The sequence below is a fragment of the Hippocampus bargibanti genome, linkage group LG04 (assembly GCF_051943395.1).
Source record: "Hippocampus bargibanti isolate YZ-2025 linkage group LG04, ASM5194339v1, whole genome shotgun sequence".
Classification (NCBI taxonomy): domain Eukaryota; kingdom Metazoa; phylum Chordata; class Actinopteri; order Syngnathiformes; family Syngnathidae; genus Hippocampus; species Hippocampus bargibanti.
The window spans coordinates 844,068-863,598 of record NC_142737.1 but is presented as its reverse complement, the minus strand read 5'-3'; the positions used below and the strand labels follow the sequence as shown (position 1 = coordinate 863,598).

General features: G+C 40.9%; 1 protein-coding gene across 9 annotated transcripts in view; it reads left to right on the top strand.

The window, feature by feature from the left end:
- nos1 (nitric oxide synthase 1 (neuronal)) overlaps positions 1–17,698 on the top strand; it is a 60,535-nt gene extending 42,837 nt beyond the window's left edge. For 4 of the 9 annotated variants that reach the window (XM_088993407.1, XM_088993405.1, XM_088993410.1 and 1 more), the window contains 13 exons: positions 1,752–1,922; positions 2,627–2,801; positions 3,504–3,642; positions 4,450–4,528; positions 4,962–5,155; positions 6,651–6,820; positions 9,246–9,456; positions 11,872–11,959; positions 12,063–12,184; positions 12,267–12,415; positions 12,957–13,151; positions 14,035–14,153; positions 15,212–17,698. In XM_088993407.1, the coding sequence (XP_088849533.1) occupies positions 1,752–1,922; positions 2,627–2,801; positions 3,504–3,642; positions 4,450–4,528; positions 4,962–5,155; positions 6,651–6,820; positions 9,246–9,456; positions 11,872–11,959; positions 12,063–12,184; positions 12,267–12,415; positions 12,957–13,151; positions 14,035–14,153; positions 15,212–15,227 (1,828 nt within the window). In that variant the 3' untranslated portion in view covers positions 15,228–17,698. Of the gene's footprint in view, positions 1–1,751; positions 1,923–2,626; positions 2,802–3,503; positions 3,643–4,449; positions 4,529–4,961; positions 5,156–6,650; positions 6,821–9,245; positions 9,457–11,871; positions 11,960–12,062; positions 12,185–12,266; positions 12,416–12,956; positions 13,152–14,034; positions 14,158–15,211 lie in introns of those variants that run through there. The other 5 variants (XM_088993409.1, XM_088993408.1, XR_016114614.1 and 2 more) reach the window with 4 other exon arrangements.
- The last annotated feature ends 1,833 nt before the right edge of the window (positions 17,699–19,531 follow it).

Below are 19,531 nucleotides of genomic sequence, written 5' to 3'. Positions count from 1 at the left end.
AAAAAAGTTAATTACTAAATTGTAGATCTGGAGTTATCTGAGCTTGAAATTGGGGCGCATGTACAAAATACAATACAATACATATTATATAGCGCTTTAACAACAGCTAAAGATGGAACAAAGCGCTAACATGTAAATAAGGGAAATGCTGCTCCCTTGTGGAAGTGAAAATAAAACATAACCAGAGTTCTGACCAGCGCTTTATCGGCACCCAAACAAGAAGAAAAAAAAATAATACCCGAATTTTCAATTACCGAATACATTTGTGAATGGTTATTTGAAGGTTTATGGCCATTCATATTTTTTATTAATTAATTGGTACATTGATAAATAGATGGATAAACAGAACTAGCTAAATAAATAGACAAATACAGTAAAGTCTCGTTATATCGATAGCGGATATATCGATAGTCCCGCTTATATCGATATTTTTTCGGACTCCCTTGAATATCGATATAACGAGACTTTACTGTATATAAATAGATAAATAAGCTATAAACTAACAAATAAATACTTTAATAGAGAACATGCAAACAAAACAAATAAATAAACAAAATAAATAATACATTTTTGGCGGAGGGGTATATATTTATTTATTTATTTATTTATTTATTTATTTATTTACAGGTAACGTCCGACTTACGACCGAGTTCCGTTCCGACCAAACAGTCGTAAGTCCAAATGGTCATAAGTCGAAATCCATTCAAAATGTTGAATAGAGAATCGGATGCTAAATGACTGGCAAACTGCCCCCCTCTGGTGCCATCACACCGTCGATTGCTGTGCGAGTGTGAGATGCTGGCTGGCTGGCCAAAATTGTGGTACACGTAGCTGCCTGCTAGTGTGTTGCGTTGCCTGGCATAGAATTACGATTTTAAATAATAATAATATTAATAATAATATTAATATATTTTATTTTGAGTGCCTTTCAAAGCTCTCAAGGACACGTTACAGTCACAGACAAGCATAGGTCCTATAATAAATAAAATACAATCGCAAAATAAAATACAATTATAAATAGAATACAATAAATAAAATTACATGCAATTTTAAATGTGTGGCTTTTGAGATGGGATTTGAAGGTGGGAAGAGAATCCATGTTACGAATGTTGGGAGGAAGTGAGTTCCACAGTTTGGGGGCAGAGCAGCTGAAAGCTCTGTCCCCCTTCGTGCTGAGACGGGCAGGGGGGGAACACAGAGGTGAAGGGAGGAAAAGGATCTGAGGGAGTGAGAGGGAATAGAAATTTGAAGGTCAGATAGGTAAAAAAAAAAAAGGTCTGTAGGGGTGGTCGTATGTTGAGGTGGTCGTAAGTCGGATGTTACCTGTATTTTATTTTAATCGCATTTGGTGCAAAGTTTGGTTCAGCCTGTTGGAAAAAAAGGGGGAGGGAATGTCGGATGAGTGGATGAAGAGGTCGGGAACAAGTGCTGCCAATCAATTTCCTTCCCATTTTCACGTCCTTGGTCTGATTTGAGGGGCGGTGGATGGTTCAACAAACTAATGGATGAATGGATGAAAAATGAGAAATTCTGCTTTGATTGACAAAAACGGGTGAAGGGATGCAAAGATCAGATGGGGAAGGACGACGGATGCCGAACAAAATCACATCTTTGACCAAGCCAAACTCATCGGGTGCTTGATTTACGGGTGACCGGTCAAAGTGCGCAGCGACCAATCATCGGAGCCCCGATTGGTGACGGGCGAACGATAGGCCGCCGGCATCGGACCGACCTTGACGTTGTACTTGTAGAACGCAGCCTCTGCGCGCCGCAGTCCGAAGGCCTGGAACGGCTCGCCGCGTTGGTGGCTTCCGCCCGGGTTCTCGACGGGCGGTCGGCGGTGGAAAAGCCCGCGAAGGAAACCACGGCAAAGACAAACACCCGCGCGTCGCCACTCCCAACAAAGAACGCAAACCGCTCAAGTATTGCAAACGTGTCGGCGGGAGTTTCGGGATGCTGATGTTTTGGGGGAGGGAGGATCTTTTACATTGGACTCATGCTACCCCACTCTGTGTGTGTCTGTGTGTGTGTGTGTGTGTGTGTGTGTGTGTGTGTGTGTGTGTGTGTGTGTGTGTGTGTGTGTGTGTGTGTGTGTGTGTCTGTGTGTGTGTGTGTGTGTGTGTGTGTGTGTGTGTGTGTGTGTGTGTGTGTATCTTTCTGTGTGCGTGTGTGTGTGTGTGTGTGTGTGTGTGTGTGTTTTTGTGTGTGTGTGTGTGTGTGTGTGTGTGTGTGTGTGTGTGTGTGTGTGTGTGTGTGTGTCTGCATGTGTCTTTGTGTGTGTGTCTGCGTGTATCTTTCTGTGTGCGTCTGTGTGTGTGTGTGTGTGTGTGTGTGTCTGCATGTGTCTGTGTGTGTGTGTGTTTATGTGTCTGTGTGTGTTTTTCTGTTTGTGTGCCTGTGTGTGTTTGTGTGTCTGCGTGTATCTTTCTGTGTCTTTGTGTGTGTGTGTTTGTTTGTCTGCACATGTCTTTCTGTGTGTGTGTGTGTGTGCGTGTGAGCATCCATGTTTCATGTTTGTTTTGTTTTGTGCGTGTTGTTTTTGTCGCCGTGTTTTGTGCGTTTGTTCGCGTGAACGTGTGTCGTTTTGCGTGCCTGCGCCCGTGCCCGTGACGTCCCCCCCCGCCAGGTTCTCGGTGTTCGGCCTGGGATCCAGGGCCTACCCACACTTCTGCGCCTTTGCCCACGCCGTGGACACGCTGTTCGAGGAGCTCGGGGGGGAGCGCATCCTCCGCATGGCGGAGGGCGACGAGCTGTGCGGCCAGGAGGAGTCCTTCAGAACTTGGGCCAAGAAGGTTTTCAAGGTGGCTGCCGCATCGCGACCGCACCCCCCCTTCCCCTCCACCCCGCCCCCTTACAGCAGGTCGACCAATCAGTGGAGAGTTCAGCGGACGTGCCTGTCGTAACGCCACGCGTGCGAAGAGTCTTCTGAAGGCTGAAACCAACTGGTATTAGCGAACGATGTCGCTAATGTCAGTTAGCATAAAGTCGCTTTTTAATAATTACAATAATAATAATACATATAATAATACATAATAATACATTTCTAAGCGCCTTTCAAAACTCTCAAGGTCACTTTAAAGGAGATGTTTTTCTACGGGTGAGCAGCGGCAGACACGCGTCAGCGTTCACTCAACCCGGAAGTAACTCAAATAGATAGAAAGCTAGCTAGCTAGCTAGCCAATCGATAGCCAACAGATACCCAGCCAGCTAGATAGTGACTAGATAGCTAGCTAGCCAGCCAGATAGCTAATAGACTCAGAGGAGACTCAGAGGTTAAATGACTCGCAAACTGCCCCCTCTTAAAATGTTAACAATCGGGTCTGGAGGTTGTGGTCGTAAGTACGGGTGGTCGTAAGTTGAATGTTCACTGTATTTTGAGGCTTAGCCATGAAAAATCACCCCCCATCTGAAAAGTAAAAAGGCATCCATTGCGGGTAGAGCTGCGCGCCGACGCCACTTACTTTAAAATGTTTTTTTTTTTTGCCGTGTTTTCCCGCCTCAAGGCCGCCTGCGACGTTTTCTGCGTGGGCGACGACGTCAACATCGAGAAAGCGAACGACTCGCTCATCAGCAACCACCGCAGCTGGAAGAGAAGCAAATTCCGCCTGACTTATGCCGCCGAGGCACCCGCCCTCACCGACGGTAATAGAAATAAATAACATCAATAACACGTCCGCGTTCCATCTTCTACCACTTTCTTCCATGATTGTGTCTACCCGAAATTAACATCTTCAGTTTGTTTATCTATCTAGCTAGTTATCTATTAACCTATCTATTGAGCTATCTAGCTAGCTAGATAGCTAGTTAGCTATCTATCTAGCTATCATTCTACCTATGTAGCAATCTGTCTAGCTATCGACCTATCTATCGAGGTATTTAGCTAGCTATCTAGCTAGCTAACTATCTAGCTGTCTAGCTATCTTTCTAGCGATCTAGCTATCTATCAAGTTATCTTTATCATCTATATATCTATCTAGCTATCTATCGAGCTATCTAGATAGCTAGCTTTCTAGCTCTCTATCTAGCTATCTATCTATCTAGCTATCTATTGAGCTATCTAGCTATCTATCTAGATATCTATTGACCTATCTAGCTATCTTTCTAGCGATCTAGCTATCAAGTTATCTTTATCATCTATATATCTATCTAGCTGGCTATCTAGCTATCTATCGAGCTATCTATCTCGCTATCTATTGAGCTATTGAGCTATCTATCTCGCTGTCGAGCTATCTTTCTAGCTATCTATCGAGCTATCTAGTTAGCTAGCGATCTAGCTTGTTTGTTTGGCTGGTTATTTATTCATTTTTCTGTTCATTTGTTGAGTTTTGTATTAGTTATTTACTTTGTAATTTATATTGTTATTTATTTAGTTATTTATAGATAGCATGAATAAAATGCCAATCATTTCATGTAATGCAATGGCTTTTTTTTTTTTCTCCTCCACCCCAGCACTGTCCACCATCCACAAGAAAATAGTTTACGGCGCCAAAATGCTAGAATCGCAAAACCTCCAAAGTCCCAAATCCAAGTAAGTGTCTTACTTTCTTTGATTCCTTGTAAGCTTTGGCAGCTTTATCGTCAGACGTGGCTGCCTCACCATGACGAGTGACACTATGAATCCCTGTACGACACTTAAAGTTCTCGAACCATCCGTGGCTAGCCTTGAAACCATCAATGAGAAACCTCCAGGTTGCCTCTTGACGATAGCCGAGTGAAGTTGCCGTGCTTTCTCTGAGATCATTTTACCTAGTGCCTCATCAATTGTGTTCTGTTTAGCTGGGTTGATAGCTTTTTCCATCGAGTGTACGGATGGCTTGTGCGGGTTATTTGTGGAGCCTGATTGATGGGATATTTTAACCTTACAGTCTACACTCTACCTTTGAACTAATTATTTCAGTCAAATTGATCTTAGAAGTATCCAACAATGAATACATTAGCCGATTATCACTTACCGCTTGCAGTCGCTCCACCATATTCGTGCGGCTGGACACCAACAAGCACGACAAGCTATGCTACCACCCCGGCGACCATTTGGGGGTTTTCGCCGGCAACCACGAGGACCTGGTGACCGCTCTCATCCACAAACTGGAGGACGCGCCCGATGTCAATCAGATCGTCAAACTGGAGTTCCTGGAGGAGAGGAACACGGCGCTAGGTGGATAAACGTGCATGTTTTTCTGTGTGTGTGTGTGTGTGTGTGTGTATTTATTATAATAATAATAATACATTTAATTTTTTCTGCGGGTGAGCAGGGGCAGCCACACGACCCACCGTTCACTCAACCCGGAAGTAACTCAAATAGATAGAAAGCTAGCTAGCTAATAGATACAATAATAATAATACATCCGTGTGCGCATATTTTTGGGCGTGTCGTGGGTGTTTGTTGCATTCGGGTGTCGATTGCATGTAACGACATGATAATTTGGAGTGCAGGTTTTTCCTGACATTCAGTTAATCATCCCGCATGCTAACTCCTTCCTTTTTTTCATTATCATTATGTATTTTTTATTAAAAATCCTGACCTTTTGGCTTATTCTCATATTTCTCGTTGAATTAAAAAAAAAAAAAGTAATAATCGGCCCGTCAGGGTGAAAACATCCTTGCAGCATATGAATGCACCCATCATTTCATCTTCACTTCAGTGTACAGAGCCGTTTTTGGTGCGTCTTTCTTTTCACCAATGCGGGCCCTGTGTTCTTTATCAATGGAAAATTTTGTGAGACACGTTCATAATAATAATAATAATAATAATACATTTAATTTCTAAGCGCCTTTCCAAACTCTCAAGGTCACTTGACAGTCACAGGATAAGTTTTTTCTGTGGGTGAGCAGTGGCAGCCACACGCGCCAGTGTTCACTCAACCCCAAAGTAGCTTAAATATTTAGCAAGCTAACTAGCTAGCTAATATATAGCAAATAGCTAGCAAATAGATAGCTAATAGCCAGTGAATAGATGGATATTAGCCAGCAAATAGCTAGTAGCTAGTGAATACCCAGAATATAGCTGGCAAATAGATAACAAATAGATAGCCATTCGCCAGCGAATAGACAGCCACTGTCCTGCGAATAGACAGCTATTAGCCAGCGAATAGATAGCAATTAGCTGGCGAAGTGCGTGTGTGGCTGCCGCAGCTCACCCACTGCAAAACTTATCATGTGACTGTAAAGTGTCCTTGAGAGTTTTGAAAGCCGCTTACAAATGAAATGTATTATTATTATTATTTATTATAGATAGCCACCAGCTAGCGAATAGATAGCCATTAGCTAGCTGGATAGCCAGCTAATAGATAGATAGCGAGACAGGCAATTAGCTATCTAGATAGCTAGCTGGTTAGTTAAATTAAATTAAGTAAAATTAAAGGTAATAGACAACTAATAGATAGCGAGCTAGATAGCCAGCTAGCTGGCTGGCTATCTATCTAGCTAGCTATCCATCAGCCATCTATCGATCCAGCCATCCATTAGCCGGCCTTCTGGCTGGCTGACTTGTTCATCATATAGACCCACAAAAGAATTGCTCAAGAAGCCATGGCGAAAAATTTAACTCTCAATTCTTAAATTTAATGGTAACTTTTTTTTTAGCGTTAGCTTCTGATCTCAGGCTTTCTGCATCCCTAACCGCTATCTTTGCTAATCCCCCCCCCGGGCAGGCGTCATCAGTAACTGGACCAGCGCCAGTCGCATCCCGCCCTGTACCATCTTCCAGGCCTTCCAGTACTTCCTTGACATCACCACGCCACCAAGTCCCGTCCTCCTGCAGCAATTTGCTGCCCTGGCCAACAACAACAAACACAAGAAGAGACTGGAGGTGCTTAGTAAGGTAAATTCCTAAAAGTGACCCAAGCTGGGACTAAATTGTATGTTTTTTTGTATTTTATGTATTTATCTGTGTGTTTGTTTGTTTGTTTGTTCATGTATGGATCTATTTATTTGTCTGTGTTAGGGCAATTCGCTATACTTTCTTCTTTCATCAGAATTATGAGTTCAAAATCAGAATTCTGAGTTAAAAGTCGGAATTCAGAGTTAAAAGTCAGATTTATGAGTTAAAAATCAGAATTCAGAGTTAAAAATCGTATAAGTCGGAATTCAGAGTTAAAAATCGGAATTTAGAGTTAAAAGTCGGAATTCAGAGTTAAAAGTTGGAATTCAGAGTTAAAAATCGGAATTCAGAGTTAAAAATCGGAATTCAGAGTTAAAAGTCGTAATTCAGAGTTAAAAATTGTAAAAGTCGGAATTCTGAGTTAAAAATCGGAATTTAGAGTTAAAAGTCGGAATTCAGAGTTAAAAGTCGGAATTCATTGTAAAAAATCGGAATTCAGAGTTAAAAATCGGAATTCAGAGTTAAAAGTCGGAATTCAGAGTAAAAAATTGGAATTCAGAGTTAAAAATCGGAATTCAGAGTGAAAAGTCATAATTCAGAGTTAAAAATCGGAATTCAGAGTTAAGTCGTAATTCAGAGTTAAATGTAGGAATTCAGAGTTAAAAGTCGAAATTCAGAGTAAAAAAATCTAAATTCAGAGTTAAAAATCGGAATTCAGAGTTAAAAGTCGGAATTCAGAGTCAAAAGTCATAATTCAGAGTTAAAAGTCGGAATTCAGAGTTAAAAATCGGAATTCAGAGTTAAATGTAGGAATTCAGAGTTAAAAGTCGGAATTCAGAGTAAAAAATCTAAATTCAGAGTAAAAAATCGGAATTCAGAGTTAAAAATCGGAATTCAGAGTTAAAAGTTGGAATTCAGAGTAAAAAAATTGGAATTCAGAGTTAAAAATCGGAATTCAGAGTTAAGTCGTAATTCAGAGTTAAAAGTCGTAATTCAGAGTTAAAAATAGGAATTCAGAGTAAAAAATCTAAATTCAGAGTTAAAAATCGGAATTCAGAGTTAAAAGTCGGAATTCAGAGTAAAAAATCGGAATTCAGAGTTAAAAATCTTTTTTTTTTTCGCTTTTATGCGAACATTCATACTGGAGTTGAGTACATGCGAGGTATCAACAGGTGACCTACGGATTCTCATTATCCTTTGATAGAATGTTTCTATGCTTTTCGAGGATCTTGTTATCATTTACCAGGATTTTTTGTTCTCCTTTGAATGAGATGACATTCAAAGAATCCTCAAAATGATACAAAAGGGGTCCGATGGCCCAAATGAGACATGGCTTTCATTGCCTTGATGTAAATAAACGGCATGTCAGTGAACCGCCGTCGCGCTGAAAGCATTCGCTCACTTTCTCGTCCCGCCGGCGCCTTCCGCAGTTGGCAGCGAAGGGAAAAAAAAACATCAAAACAAAAACGAATCATCTTACTGAGGCCAAACGGTGACTCACGTATCCGCGCCGTCGTCGTTGACGTAGAAAGGACGCCGAAAGAAATCTATACGAATCGAGTCGAGTAAACAAAAGCCCGGCGTGGCATTCCATTTTTATTTTTATATGAACTACGTGTGAACTGTAGCTGTCTTTTCGCATCTTTTGTGCGCGTGGCACAGATTTGCCTCCGCATTGAAGGCGCTTGCAGTCAAGGCTTAAGTATAGCAGCTAGCGAGAAATGCTAATGTAGCACTCTGGAACTTTTCTCACAGTGTAGTGTTTCGCGAGAAATGCTATTTTATAGACAAGAAATGCTATTTAGCACTCTGGATCGTTTCTCATGGTATAGCGGTTAGCGAGAAGTGCTAATGTCGCACTCTGGATCGTTTCTCACGGTATAGCGGTTCGCGAGAAGTGCTAACGTGGCACTTTGCACCTTTTGTCACAATGTAGCGTTGAGCGAGAAATGCTACTAGCATTGTTTCTCACAATATAGTTTTTGACAACCAGAGTACCCAGAGAATAATAATAATAATAATAATATATTTCATTTATAGGCGCTTTTGTCAAGGTCACTTTACAGTCACATGATAAGTTTTTCTGTGGGTGAGCAGCGGCAGCCACACGCACCAGCGTTCACTTAACCCAGAAGTTACTCAAATAGATAGTAAGCTAGCCGGGTAGCTAATAGATAGCTGGTTAGATATCTAGCCAGCTGGCCACACAGCTAATAGATGGCTCGTAAGTTTGTTACCAGTTGAGAAGCCATCACTGAACGTACCCGTTAGCGCATGTATGACGTGTGTTAGCATCGACGGGGTGTTTTCTCCAAAAAACTAGATAAAAGCTTGTCTTTTTGATGGGAATATTCCCAAGCGGGTGTTACGGCAAGCTCAAGTCAGGTATGTGCGCCATCTTTACTCTTCTCCGTCTTGTTTTCAGGGTCTGCAAGAGTATGAAGAATGGAAATGGTTCAACACGCCCACATTGGTGGAAGTCCTGGACGAATTCCCGTCGGTGCAGATGCCGTCCACGCTGCTGCTCACCCAACTGCCCTTGCTTCAGCCGCGCTACTACTCCATCAGCTCCTCGCCCGACCTGCACCCGGGCGAGATCCACCTCACCGTTGCGGTCGTCTCTTACCGGGCTAAAGGTGCCGTAGCTAACAAAGCCTTTTTTGCGACTGAATCGGCTTGGGAGTTTTTGATGATTACAGTGATACCTCGGTTTACGAACTTCTTGGCTGACCAACTTTTCGGTTTACGAACGTTAAATTTATGAACATTTAACCTTGGCTTACGAACTATTTTTCGGGATACACACGGAGCCCCACAATGAGTGATGTGTCGTTCACGAACGAGCCCGTTCTCCATAAAAGAAAATAGCAGCCCAATTGTTTTTTTGTCCTCTATTCCCCGCCCCCAGTCTCCGGTTAAAGCCACGTGATTGGTCCTAGCAGTGAGAGGGGTGGGTTAAACATTAAAGAGACAGGCAGACGACAGTGAGAGAGTTTCAACTTCAAAGGCAGGGTGTCGACTGCAAGCTTAAAATATCCCATCAATCAGGCTCCACAAACATCTGTACACTTGATGCAAAAAGCTATCAACCCAGCGAAACGGAACACAATTGATGAGGAACATGGTAAAATGATGGCAGAGAAAGCACCTACAAGGGATCATTCCTCAAGATGGTGAAAGAAGAAGGTTACGTTCCTCATCAAGTGTTTAATGCTGATGAACTCCATTCCATCAAGCCATCAACGACCGTCACAAAAGTCAATAAAACCATTTTATTATACAGTACAGTTTATTTATTTCATTATAATTCCATAGCACATTTATTATACATAAAATAAGGTATATTTTGTGTCGTTTTTATGTTCTTTTAGTAGAAAATTATGTTTTATGGGGACCTGGGAACGGATTATTCTCATTTGAATGGTTTCCTATGGGAAATTAATTTTTGGGATACACACTTTTCGCTTTACACACTCTGTCTGGGAACCAATTAATTTTGTAAGCCAAGGTATCATTGCAGTTTTTTTATCACTAGTGTATGTCAGAATTCAAAATGCGCTCACGTTTAAAAAAAAAAAAAAAAATGTTTTCAATATTTTTGTGTAAGACGACAGAGAACGAGAGCAGCCCATAACGAACTCCATTGCTCTCGCTGTCACTCAAAGTCGTCGTCATCATAATAATAGTCTTGGTAATCTTTGTCACAATTTAAGAAGAGCTTCAAACCGTGTCGACATTCCACTAGTGTGCCTTCTAAAAAAAGCCCCGGGGTGTGAAGGAAATATAATTGGTCATAAACTGGAGCCAAACCGCATTTGTTCTGGAGGTAAAATCGGAACAAAAATAATAATAATCATCATCATAATAAGACATTGTATTTATAAGCGCCTTTAAACTGTCAAGAAAGGAGAGAGGCCCAATTCTATTTGCGATCTTTTCGCTGTCTAACCAGCTAGCTAGCTATTTGCTATCTATTTGCTATCTATTTGCTTTCTATTAGCTATCTGGCTGGCTATGTATCTGGCTATTTATTAGCTATATGGCTATCTCGCTAGTTAGCTAACTATCTAGCTGGCTATCTATTAGCTATCTCTTAGCTAGCTAGCTAGCTTTCTATCTATTTGATTTACTTCTGGGTTGAGTGAACGCTGGCGCGTGTGGCTCCCGCTGCTCACCCACAGAAAAAAATCCTATGACTGTAAAGTGACCTGGAGACGCACTCATGTCATTTGGGACACATTTCTCGCAGCGCCGCAAAAAAAGAAAATAATAATCAGAGATTACTTAGGACTGTAAAAAATACTAAGATCATAATAATAGAAAAAATATTTTTTTTTTTCGATTTTTTTTACGTGATTTTTTTTTATGAATCATATGCCCCAAAAAAAATTTAATGCAGCATTAATAATTCGATTATGATTTACTTCCTGGTTTGGTCGGTAACGTTGATCCGAAATAATTTTGAATATTTTGCAAAGTTCTTCTTTCGGTGAAACTGAAAAGATCGTCCCTTTGTACAGGTAACATCCGACTTACGACCGAGTTCCGTTCCGACCAAACGGTCGTAAGTCAAAATGGTCTTAAGTCGAAATCAATTCAAAATGCTGAATAGAGACTCGGAGGCTAAATGACTCACAAACTGCCCCCCTCTGGTGCCATCACGCAGTCGATTGCTGTGCGAGAGTGACATGCTGGTTGGCTGGCCAAATTTGTGGTACGAGTTGCCGGCCTGCTAGCGCGTTGCGGTGCTGGCCGTAGAATTAATTTTTTTGAAATAGGGTCTGGAGGTCGTGGTCGTAAGTCGAGCCGCTCATAAGTCGGATCTTACCTGTATTTTCATGGCACCCATGACATCGATGCTATCTTTGCTAGCCTGTCAATGACGTTTACCATTTTGTGTTAGCATTAAGCTACAATGATGTGATTTTATCAAATAATACGCAGGTATTTTTTAAATTTTGTTTTCATCATTTTCAACGTGGATCAATCGCAATCAAGCATGAAAATAGCAGATGGGGTCAAAGTTCACCCTTGTTTATACTTCCTTCCAGACGGAGAAGGCCCGATCCATCACGGCGTTTGCTCGTCGTGGCTAAATCGTATCGAAAAGGGTGAAGTGGTGCCATGTTTCGTTCGAAGGTAAAACCGAAGCCGACCCAAAAAAAATTTCCCGCCACCATCGCGTTTATTCCACATTGTTTTTTTTTTTTTTTGGGGTGGTGTGCGTGGTTTTGTTATGTAGCGCGCCCTTATTCAGGCTTCCCAAAGACCACCAAGCACCTAGCATCCTGGTGGGCCCCGGCACGGGCATCGCCCCCTTCAGGAGCTTCTGGCAGCAGAGGATGTTTGACCTTCAACATAAAGGTCAAAAAAAAAAAAAAAAAAAAAAAGATTGTACCGTCGTTGCTAAATGGTAACATCGGACTTAGCGCCTCTCCGTTTGCAGGTGTGGAAGCGTGGCCCATGATCCTGGTGTTTGGATGTCGTCAGTCTGAGATGGACCACATCTACAAGGAGGAGACCATCCAGGCTAGGAATAAGGACGTCTTCAAGGAGCTCTACACCGCCTACTCCAGAGAACCTGGAAAACCAAAGGTACAGATACCTTGGCCTACGAACTTCATTGGTTTCCAGACAGAGTTTGAAAGGTGAAAAGTGTGTATCCCAAATATTAATTTCCCATAGGAAACCATTAAAATGAGAATAATCCGTTCCCAGGTCCCCATAAAACATAATTGTCTCCTAAATAGGCCTTAAAACTACACAAAATAGACCTTATTTTATGTATAATAAATGTGCTATTGTATTGTACTTAAAAAAAATAACTGTACTGCGTAATAATTAATAAACTAAACTAAGTAAAAAATCAAATTTAGTTTTTTTTTTCCTTTATGTTACTTCCAGGTTGAGTTATTTAGTTTTTTTTACTTTGTGTTACTTCCGGGGTGAGTGATCGCTGGCACGTGTGGCTGCCGCTGCTAATTATTATTATTATTAATTTTATTTTTTTTATTATTAGTTTTATTAGTATTATTATTATTGTTATTATTGTTACTATTACTATTGTTATTGTTATGGTTATTGTTATTGTTAATAAAACGATAAACGTCCTTGTCACTCATTGTTTTGTGACCAGAAATACGTGCAGGACATCCTCCGAGAGCAACTTTCCGAACGAGTTTACCGATGCTTGCGCGAAGAAGGAGGTCACATCTACGTATGCGGCGACGTCACCATGGCGGGCGACGTCCTGAAAACCGTGCAGCAGATCGTCAAGCAGCACGGGAATATGAGCTTGGAGGACGCCGGCTTCTTCATCAGCAAGCTGAGGGTGAGGAGCACCGGGGTGATCGTGACGCCCAAATTGTGTTATCCCAAAAAAACGGAAACATTTGGGGATGAAAATCTAGAAGCCAAACTTTGCACAGTCTTCAAGGTCTTGGTGAGAAAAGGGTGATGATTGCAATTCTGTGTCGTTTACTTTTTGATCGGAGAATGGCCATAAAAGGCTGGAATCCGCCCGATACCGATAGCGATACCAATAGCGATACTAACACGGATACCAATACTGTTAATAACACGGACACCGATACTGATACGAACACGGATACCGATATCATTATTTAACCATTCCTCAAAGAAAAGAAAATCATAAATAAATGCTTACTTGACATTGGTGACATGGAGGCGGGGTTCCCCATCCCACTTGAACACGGCAATTGTGCAACATTGGACCGATGACGATTTCAAAATGGCCCTTTGCTAGCAACCTTCAGTTCAAGATGCAAGAGTTAATTAGTCACGCTGTCAGTTAGTCGGTGATTATTATTATTCTTATCATTATTATTATTATTATTATTGTTGTTATTTATTTGCTATCTCACTGGCTAGCTAGCTATCTATTCGCTATCTATCTACTCGCTATCTATTCGCTATCTAGCTGACAAGCAAGCTATCTACCTGTATGTATTATCTAGCTAGCTAGCTAGCTAGCTATTAGCTATTTAGCCGCCTTTCTATCTATTTGAGTCAATTCTGGGTCGAGTGAACGCTGGCGCGTGTGGCTGCCGCTGCTCACCCATAGAAAAACATATCCTGTGACAGTAAAGTGACCTTGAGAGTTGAAAGGCGCTCATGAATGAAATGTATTCTTATAAAACAAAGCAGAAGTAAAAGCACAGGAAGTGACTAATGTTTGCCGACGATGTTGGCAGGACGAGAACCGCTACCACGAGGACATCTTTGGGGTCACCCTGCGCACGTACGAGGTCACCAACCGACTGCGCTCGGAGTCCATCGCCTACATCGAGGAGAGCAAGAAAGATTCGGATGAGTAGGTCTCTCGCACGCACACACGCAAAGCGCATACATGTACACACGCAAATGTCGCGACAGATAAATAAATGCCATTGTATGTATGTAGTATTTATTTATTTTTGATTGTTTGTTTATTTATTTATTTCTTTATTTGTTTGTTTATTTGTCTCTTTATTTATGTTTTATTTTATTTTTGTATTTTTTTATTTGTGTATTTGTCTTATTTGCTTATTTGTGTATTTATTGGGTTATTTATTATTTATTTATTGTTTACATATTTTATTTGTTTGCTTTTACAAGTTTATTTTACATTTTGTTTAATTCAATGTGTTTATTTATTTATTTGTTTATTTGTGTTTATAGTTTATTTGTTTGTTTGTTTATTTCTGTTTTATTTGTTTTTGTTTATTTATTTGTGTATTTATTTATTTTTGTTTTTATTGTTGATTTTTTTTTCATTTGTTTCTTTGTTTTGATTGTTGTTTGCTTTTATATGCTTATTTTAGTTTGTTTATCTGTTTTTATTTATTTATTTATTTTTATATAAAGGTCTGTTTTGTTTGTTTCTTTCTTTTTTTGGTTTATTTATTTATATTTATTAGGTTTTTTTTTAAACTTATTTTTTTTATAAAAACAAATTCATGTATTTATTTATTTTTGTTTTTATCTTTGATTTTTTAATGTATTATTTTGTATGTATTTTTTAATCGGATTTTTTTTTTGTTTGCTTTTGCGTTTATTTATTTATTTATTTATTTACTTATTTACTTTGATTTAAATGTCTGATTTGTTTGTGTATTTCTTTGATTTTTTCTTGTTTATTTATTTGTATTTATTTATGTTTTTTTTTATCCTAGATTTTTATAAAAACAAATTATTGTATATTTTTTCACTCGGCCTATTTATTTTAACTCATTTCGAATATCGATATCGAAAAGCATTCGATATCGACAGAAAGTATCTCCTTGGTCGCCATCGCTCGAACAAAACAAGCATGTCGCCATGGATACATATCGTCGGAGAGCCTTTTTTTGTGTCCAAGTGTGTAATATCTCCATTTGCGTTTGCTCGCAGGGTTTTTTGCTCGTAAGCCCCTCCCCCCCGTCACCTTTCACCCCCGCCCGCCGAGGATGCAGCAGCACCGATCCCACAAAACTGTGCCAATTTTTCTAACGACTCAAATGACAAGCTGGAGCAAGTCTGCCATCTCTCCATCTGTGTTTGGTTTTTTTTTTCTTTGCCGCCGCGTTTGTGTTTCGGGCTGCTTAAGGCGCTAACACATCGCGCATGCGCGGATGCTCCGGCAACAGGCTAATGTTTTTTTTTTTATTGACAGGCAACATCCGACTTACGGCCGAGTTCCGTTCCGACCAAACGGTTGTAAGTCAAAATGGTCGTAAGTTGAAATCCATTCAAAGTGTTCAATTGAGACTCTGAGGCTAAATGACTTGCAAAGTCCCCCTCTTAAAATGTTAAAAATAGGGTCTGGAGGTCGTGGTCGTAAGTACGGGTGGTCGTAAGTCGAAATCCATTCAAAATATTGAATAGAGACTCTGAGGTTAAATGACTCGCAAACTCCCCCTCTTAAAATGTTAAAAATAGGGTCTGGAGGTCGTGGTCGTAAGTACGGGTGGTCGTCAGTCGAGCCGGTTGTAAGTCGGATGATACCTGTATTTATTGATTTTTGGTTGGCTGGGGTTTGTATTGGATGTTTGCATGCGATCGGCTGACTATTCACACGAACGACTCTGGAACATAACCAAAGCGTGACGGGTTGTCGGAAATTTGATTGACGTGCGAACACGACAGAGACGCCCGTGTCGTCGTAACTAATCGAAAAAAAGAAAGATACGAAACTTCATGCACTTTCTCCGAGAAAAAAAAATACATCGTCATCTTGCGTAAAAAAAATTTGAGGTACATTTGCCTCTAATATTGCAACTTTGTTCTTGTTTATAAACTGTAGTTGTACTTGTTTGTTCAAAATATATATTTTTGTTGATGAATAATAATAATAATAATAATAATAATAATAATACATTTCATTTCTAAGCACCTTTCAAAACTCTCAAGGTCACTTTACAGTCACGGGATCAGTTTTTCTGCGGCTGAACAGCGGCAGCCAGCGTTCACTCAACCCGGAAGTAACTCAAATAGATATAAAGCTAGCTAGCTAGCGAATAGATACCTAATAGCTAGCCAGCTAAATAGATAGCCAGCCAGCCAGCTAGACAGCTATATAGCCAAATAGATAGCTAGCCAGATAACCAATAGAGAGATAGCTAGCTAGCTGGCCAGGGAACCAGTTGATGAATATGATTTTTAATCTACGAGCGTCTCAAAATATGTGTACACTTTGAAAGCAATGCAAAAATTGACAGAATTTTTTTGCCTCGAAAGAATGACGTTCACAGTTAGCTTAAAAGCTAGCATAGTTGTATCTGTTCAAAATCTATACATATATTATTTTTTTTGTTGTTGTTGATGAATATATGATTTCTAACTTACGAGCGTCTCCAAATACGTGTAGACTTTGAAAGCAGCGCAAAAATTGCCGGCATTTTTTCCCCCAAAGGAATCACGTCCACAGTTAGCTTGAAAGCTAGCATATTTTTTTGTTCCAAATATACATTTTTTTGTTGATTAATACATGAGGTTCTAGTCTAGGTATTGTCTCAAAATGCGTGGATACTTTGAAAGTAGCGCAAAAATTGCCTGCATTTTTTCCCCAAAGGAATCACGTCCACAGTTAGCTTGAAAGCTAGCATAGTTTTTTTGTTCCAAATATATTTTTTTTTGATCATTAATACGTGAGTTGTAGTCTAGGATTGTCTCAAAATGCGTGAAAGTAGCGCAAAACTTGCCGGCATTTTTTTCCTCTAAGGAACAACATCGACAATTAGCATTAAAGCTATCATAGCACCCCAAAAAAAAAAACAATTGCAACCGTATTTTGCCAAATGTCACTGGTTTGACCAATGACGCTCCCGATATAAAACATATCGGGGTCACGTTGTGTGAAAATTTCAACGCGGGGGAAACTGTCGTGGCCGTACGCCAACAAACGTCTCTTGCGTTGACGAAAGCCGCGCTAAGCCAACCGCTAAAACCGCTTCATCCGAGTTTGAGATGGTAAAATATATCCCAAACTATGAAACATCCAGAGTAGCGCTTCTCTCAGAATGTATTTTGAATATGTAAATGAGCACGAACGAGCATTCAACGATAGCGACCCATCCCGTCCATCGGGGAAAGGGAGGCGGGAGGGTCTGCTCTATCCTATCCGGGTAACGAGGCTCAACGCATGGTGATCTCGTGTCTTCTGTATTCATTGGAAAAGTCTGTTTAGCAGCACTGTGTGTCGTGACTTTGTCCGGCGGCGGCGGCCATCTTGGCTTTCTTACCTGTTTCGCTTTGTGTACCGTTTTTGATGCTGCGAAGATGACGATCGCTCGCTCCGGTTTCGATTTTTTTTTTTTTTTTTGCACTTCTGTGCTCCATTTAAATGCATACCACACTGCAAGGACTGTGCATCGACTTACCAAATAAAGTATAACATTTAGCAAAATGACGTGCGGGTTTCCTTTGTGTTTCTTTCACTATACAATTGTTCAACCGTACACTTCGGTCTAACTGACTTTGAAATTATTCTCTTAGTGGGCTCCTAGCGAAGCTGTTTCATTAATTTGCTATTGTGGCGGACACTAAGACCATACCTCTCACCCAGCAGGGGGCGTGTTTAAGTTAAAGGACAACCGACGTCTCCGGACATGTAGTGTCCATCATTTGTAAAATGACTTCTACTGAGCGCATTTGATAAAGATTCCAGCGCGTATTAAAGCTATATTTTACCTTTTAAGACTCGCGCTGAATAGTCTGGAAGTCTTGTTTTTGAGTTGGTGACGAGTCCGTACGTGACGTCACTGAAGGAACGCCCCTGACCGAAAAAAAAGGACACATTGCAGCAGTCCTTCCATCACGTCAATGCATTTTGCTGTGCTTGTGTGGTCTGACAACGTCGTGTATCACCAGAAAAGAGGCAGAAGTGGGCGTCCAAGCTCCATGTGAGGTATTTATCAGCCTGTGGAAACGGGGTGATTAATTCCTGACAGGAGCTTTGTCGCCATTTTCTGCCTCTTTTCTGGTGCTACATTTCCCCCCCTATTGCCTCAAAATGGTACAGAATAAATTCTTTAATCGATTGCAAACATGTATGCTTTCCTCTTCAGAACTATTTGAATCATATTCATCACTGGATGAGTAACGAGAAAACATATTCTCCGAATCTGAAGCCATTGTTTGGATTGTTAAGCAATGCAAGACGTCTTGGCGTGACGTCACGACAAAGGGGGCGGGACCTTCTGAAACTGGCCACTTCCAGGTTCTTTTTTTGTGTGCAGATTTTGGACACTTTAAGTCATTTTTATTGGTGTTTTGCATTTGACTAAAAATATCATACTGCATGTTTGGGGTATTTTAGATGCTATAAATCGTTTTTCTGATGTCAGTTAGGAAACAAAATCCTCCTCATCCGAAGAGCTTGGTCAGTCAACGAAAGGTGTGACGTAGGGGGTTCAAGTTGTCAAAAAAGTTGTCAACTCGATCAGGTCATTTTTGTCTTTGTCTAATTCCAAGCCATCACCAAGATGTTGTCCAAATGAAGACAAAACTTGATGTAGAAAGACCCACGAAAACGAGTGGAGGACATATTGAAGACCAGCAAATATCTGCCCCCGTACCCCCTACAAATGGATCTGAGATCCTATCACACGGATATCAGATTTCTGTTAGCAGGCAGTCGCCACGGCAACAAACTCCTCATGGCCGCTGTGCTGCACAATGCGGCGAGCAACGACTCAGTTGTCTTGTGAGCGGCACGATGTGGAGGCGAGTGCCTCCGCCCGCGCCCACCTGCACCCTCCCACCAACCACTCCAATCGCCACCTCGGTGATTTCAACTAAACTTTTTGAGAAAAATATGTTTACAATATATATGTGCTGGTCTTGACAAATAGAAAACATTAAAAAAAAAAAAAACGCTAGCTTGCTTTGTAGTGCTCGCTAACGTAGCCTCTGTAGTAGCAGTAAGTTGTTCCGTCTGAAATGACCATTTCTGCCTATTCATATTTCCTCATCTTGATCGTGATCATCATCTCTCGCTGCCGCTTGCGAACCATGCACAGATTTTGTAAAATGAGGGATGAAAAGATGTCGAGGTGAATTAGCATCTCCTGCGCGGCCGCTAGTTGTCTCCATCCCGCCCACCCGCGACTCTCTCGGCCCACTTTCCAATTGCGCCTCATCTCACCTCGCGAGGGTCACTCGGTGTCCCACGATTCAGTTCGCCTCTCAGGCCGAATATCTTGCTCGATGCTCATGACTCTTACGTGTCAC